This window comes from Olea europaea, chromosome 6 (genome assembly GCF_002742605.1).
Source record: "Olea europaea var. sylvestris chromosome 6, O_europaea_v1, whole genome shotgun sequence".
Taxonomy (NCBI): Eukaryota; Viridiplantae; Streptophyta; class Magnoliopsida; order Lamiales; family Oleaceae; genus Olea; species Olea europaea.
Window position 1 is genome coordinate 29,338,452 of NC_036242.1, and position 4,914 is coordinate 29,343,365.

The 4,914-nt window shown below is 38.2% G+C and overlaps 2 protein-coding genes across 2 annotated transcripts in view; one reads left to right on the top strand and one right to left on the bottom strand.

The window, feature by feature from the left end:
* Nucleotides 1-2,395, top strand: part of LOC111395375 (increased DNA methylation 1-like) — a 3,996-nt gene extending 1,601 nt beyond the window's left edge. The window contains exons 3-10 of the mRNA XM_023021349.1: nucleotides 221-563; nucleotides 675-761; nucleotides 848-947; nucleotides 1,019-1,235; nucleotides 1,318-1,340; nucleotides 1,706-1,800; nucleotides 1,863-1,915; nucleotides 2,289-2,395. Of these exons, the coding sequence (XP_022877117.1) occupies nucleotides 221-563; nucleotides 675-761; nucleotides 848-947; nucleotides 1,019-1,235; nucleotides 1,318-1,340; nucleotides 1,706-1,800; nucleotides 1,863-1,915; nucleotides 2,289-2,395 (1,025 nt within the window). The remainder of the gene's footprint in view (nucleotides 1-220; nucleotides 564-674; nucleotides 762-847; nucleotides 948-1,018; nucleotides 1,236-1,317; nucleotides 1,341-1,705; nucleotides 1,801-1,862; nucleotides 1,916-2,288) is intronic.
* LOC111396386 (phospholipase A1-Ibeta2, chloroplastic-like) lies at nucleotides 2,207-4,123 on the bottom strand. The gene has a single exon (XM_023022825.1). The coding sequence runs from the start codon at nucleotides 4,021-4,023 to the stop codon at nucleotides 2,437-2,439; it is 1,587 nt and encodes a 528-aa protein (XP_022878593.1). The 5' UTR covers nucleotides 4,024-4,123; the 3' UTR covers nucleotides 2,207-2,436.
* Nucleotides 4,124-4,914: the final 791 nt, after the last annotated feature.

Genomic DNA, 4,914 nt, shown 5'->3' on the forward strand with positions numbered 1-4,914 from the left:
AAAAAAAAAAAAAAAAAAAAAATTTAAAAAAATCTTACAATAACTAATCAGAAACAGTGACTTATAACTGTTGTATAGATCATTGGGAATGTCGAAGAAGCAAAGAACGTGGAGAAATTGATCTGAATTGCACTACGGTGGCACCATTCTGCTTGGAAAGCTGCAAAGAGGTATTTTTTTCTTTCTTGACCTGTCAATCTTGCTGGGATTCAAATTTTAGCACTTCCATTCAGTATTATAGGATTTTTGAATAACATGGTTGATAAATTGAGATGTTATTTGCTAAATTTTGGGAAGGTACATTACAAGTTATCAAAAGTCTTGGTTGGGAAGAAAAATGAGCTGAAGGAAGGTTATTCTTGGACTCTACTGCATCTAGTGGGTGATGGATCTGGCGTATATATTGATGACGTCTCTGGTGTGTATATTGATGATGAATACCGAAGAACAATGTGCCACTCTAAACTGGCAGTTGCAAGGAGACTGATGGAGGAGTGTTTTGAGCCAATCCGGGATAGGCACACAAGAATTAAAGTGATTCCAAGTGTTGTTTACAATTGTCGGTTAGTGATCTCAATATTTTTTCGAGAAATGAATGATTATTTTTTTATCCAATTTCAATCGTAATACTCTTTTCATGTTTTTTCTTTAGTACTAAAACACTTTTTTTGCAGATCAAATTTTAATCGGATCCATTTTGGAGGCTTCTACACTGCTGTTTTGGAGAAGGAAGATGAAATTATCTCTGTTGCATCCCTTAGGTATCAAATTCATGTATGCATATGCACATATACGATAAATTGTACTATGCAAGCCGATCTTTGATATTTAATTTCTCTGGTCGTAGGATTCATGGATCAAAGCTTGCTGAAATGCCCTTTGTTGCAACAAGTGATGTGTACAGATGCAAAGGAATGTGCAGAAAACTTATAGATGGAATAGAATCAGTAAGTTCAATAATTCATTCACACATATATTTCACTTTGCAGGCTAGTATTCGACATTTGTACTTTTGCAGGCTCTTCGCTACCTTAATGTTGAAAATCTGATAATTCCATCAATAGAGGAGAGAGTAAGAAACTGGTGTGAAAGATATGGTTTTGGTCGTCTGGAGGAATCAATGAAGCAAGAAATAATGGGCTGGAACACTTTGATGTTCCATGATTCCATCAGATTGCAAAAGCCATTGTTGTGGTCCTCTCACTTTGCAGAATCACACAGAGAACACAATGAATGTTCTCCCTCTCTCCCGACTAAACTTGAGCGTAATAATATATGTTCTTTTTGATTTGTTTCAACTTTGTTTTCCTTGTACAGTTGCTACTTCTGCTGCGATACCAGTAAATCAGCAGTGTCAGCATTCCCAGATTTAAATCTTGAACCATCTGAGTAGGGAGTTGAATCATACAAATTGTGTTGTATGTCTACACATGTTATGTTTAGGAAGATTTGCCTCAGATTTGTTGAACCAAATTAATTCATGTACTTACTGGTTTTTGGAATTGACGGCAGTCTGACAACTTGAGTCAAGCTTTTATATCCATGTGCTATGTTTTATTTGACAACATCAGATTCATTCTTAAATTTTTTTTATTTTTTTTGGCCAATTCTCTTTGAGACAATCTTATATACTCAATATACGCTCCTCAAACTTTCTTTATCTTAAATTGTTTACATGGTTATAGATGATTTACTTCTTTATTAGTGTTTCAAGAGGAATAATCGAAATAAAGATTATTTGAATCCTATTCATTGCAATTCTCACTCCGTACTGGAGGATGAACATACTCAAAATCAATGGTTTTTATTCTTTTGTATCATTCGTCACATTCACAGATTCTTATTAAAATTATTTATGTTAGGGGATTCTTGGAATTCAATTCATTGAAAAAGCATGCAGAAACTTTTTGGATGCGTAAGCAATTTCTCTCCTTAATACTACTACACTTTTCTCCCTTGCGCCCATGGGAAATTTCCACATACACCCACCACAAACTAGAGAATTTGCTGATTAAATAGGAAAGACATGTCTTGCACATGTCAAAGGAAGCTGATAGAAAAATGGCTGTCACCATCAACTACAACAGCAGATCAATGAATCTACAGCAGTAAACTTACAATTTATGGAAAGGTCATATCTCTTAACAGACATGAAATAAGTCATGTACTGTCCGAGATGATTATGAAGCCAATTAGTTTAGTAGCAGAATTAAGAGGACAATCAAGGAGACAAATTTGATTTTGAGGGATAGTCTTAATTTTGTTTTATTAATGGATAAAAACAAAAGGGTTGTCAGTTTTCACCCCTTTGAATGTATCGAACTCAAGGGACTTTGGCTTCGCTGTACATGTTTATGATGGAATTAGTGGTTATAAAAATACTACTGGCCTTTGAATCTATTACAAGTATTCTAAGACTTCATGACCAATTGTGGATTATGAAGATGGACTCGGCAAACAACCAGACATATTCATAGTATCTTTGTCCATATTCAAGCTCAATGACTTAGCCTTATTGGTGTAGAGCATTTTCACATTGGATCTTTGCTCATTCAGCAACTTCCACAGGCTTCTCTTGGCATTGGCTCGAAATGGGCAATTAGATGCCATGAACCCGTCCACTAAGTGCAGGTATGCTTCGAGGTCATGGCAACATGCTACATCCGCATTGGGCTTCAAAAAAGGAGACATTTTGGTATCCACTTTTAATTCAGTTCCAACGTGTGCATATGCCCATGGCATACTATTGTCTAACACGTTAAGCACAGCTGATGCTCCCGAACCTCTCAATTGTTTGTCGAGCTCTTCGCTCACAAACATGCCTGGCACCCGAGTGATTATGTCTTGTGAATTAACAATTCGTAAAACCTTCACGTTTTTGGCATTTAGACGGTTTGCAAAACCTCGGTTCCCAACTCGAGGACCTCCAAAGGAGAAGACAGACACCGGTGGCATATTGATTGAACATGTACTCAATTCATCCCCCACCAACAAAGCTAAGGCGGCCCCAAGGCTGTGCCCCGTGATGGTGATGCTTAGTGTCTCACCTTTATACTTCTCGAGTAATCTTTGAACTTCTTCGACCACTGATTGGGCTAAGCTTTCCACGTGAGCTCCACGTGTCTTGAACAGACTCAAAAATCCACATTCTACTTTGGATTGGGCTTCGGTGTCATCTTTTTCTTCCGACATCGGAACAAGTAGATTCCTAAAGTTTTCTCCCCACTCGAGACATGTAGCCGTACCACGTAAAGCTATCACGATGTCCCTCCTTCCCATCCTCTGAATTTCTCTCCTGTCATCGCACACTGCCACGTATCCTATCCAACTGGATCGTTGCGTCATCCATCCAAGATCTGGTGCCACATCATCCACCCATTTAGGCAACCCAATAGATGACGTGGCGTAAAGGCTCTTTGTCACCTTATAGGACTTATCAGGAAGCACCACGTGCCGCGGCCATGGCGTCTCGTCTGCTGAAGTGGCAGGATCGGAATGAAAACAATGATAAGCCGCCTGAATAAACTCCCCATACCGTACGACCTCTCGCCTGAGATTCTCGTCGAGTGGGTCCAATAGACCGGCCCAGTCACGACTTCCATGATACTCGCGCCACCGGCTACCGAGATTGTTCCTCGGAGAATATTCCGCCGACTTCGACAACAGCCTCTGCAGCCTATTTAAATGGCGCGGCGACATTTCCTCGACGGCTTTCATCTCCGGCCAAACTCTGGCCAAGTTCAATCCTTCTAACAGCCCTTTTGCTTTGTTTTCCAACGACGGAACAGAACCGGATTCTTTCTGAACCGGTTCTTGATCAGGAGGCTGCTTTTGCAGCAGTTTTTCAAGGTTGGACAGATGCTTCTTTGTCTCCTCAGTTGAAGTTACAGGATTTGCATTTTGTGCTTGAACTTGAGGCCTATTCAATGGGTTCAATGGTGAACCTGAACACTTGAAACTGGCACGTCTCGCCTGAAAAAGGTGGAGATTGTTCGCCGGAAGTGTTGAGCCAATCTGCATCATCTTTGTTTTATATCAGAAATTGGAAACTGATATTCGAAAGAAACGACTACTTAATTACAGAAGTTGTTATGGATGGGGGTGGCAAAGTTCAAGAAACAGCTGTGAGTTGAGACCAAATGGGACTGAAAGGATTAATGGCTGCTTATATAGAGCAATTTCTAATTAAATGCCCTCGATTCTTCCGCTATTTACATGGGAACCATGCTTTTTTTTCAATTGGTTGCATGGACATTTTGGGGTTGTATAGGGATATTTGTGTGAAACAGCTAGGAAATGGACCTCCTCCCTGCTGGTTGAATTGTTGTCCGAAAAGTCTGCTGAATTTGTGTATTTGACCAAAATGTCCCTATTTAACTATCTCTTCTCAATAGTTTTATTCAATTCAAATGTCAAATGCATCCTTTCTTGTACAACAAAAAAAACAGGTTTGATAAAACATTTGAATTCTTCTGGACTTTTCAGATTAGATTAGAGACATGTTAACGTCAGTCACAACATTAATTCATTGAAATTAAATTTTCTTTATTTTTATCGAGAATGAGAGTTTTGTGTTAAAACACGAGTCGTATCAAGAATAGTATTCAATATTTTCTCTCAAGATAATATCTTATTTAAGAACGTCGATCTTGAAATTTAATTACCTGTTTTAACTTTAAACGAATCAAATTGCTCTTTTAAACTTGTTATTCTAATACCATAATTTTTGAGTTCCATCTGTAAATATCCATTGTACGTGTGTTAATTTCTTTTGACTCATCTTGCTACCTTCCTCGCAAACACAAAAAAGTTAGAAAATATATCAAAAGCTTGATGCAATGAAGAAAGTTCTCTATCAACAATTTCCACTAGGTTTTTTATTTTGAACAAAACATTGAATGCTTTATGTAATAT

What these genes read in the sequence shown, in the direction of transcription:
- LOC111396386 (XM_023022825.1), bottom strand. Translation starts at nt 4,023, where the DNA reads ATGATGCAGATTGGCTCAACACTTCCGGCGAACAATCTCCACCTTTTT.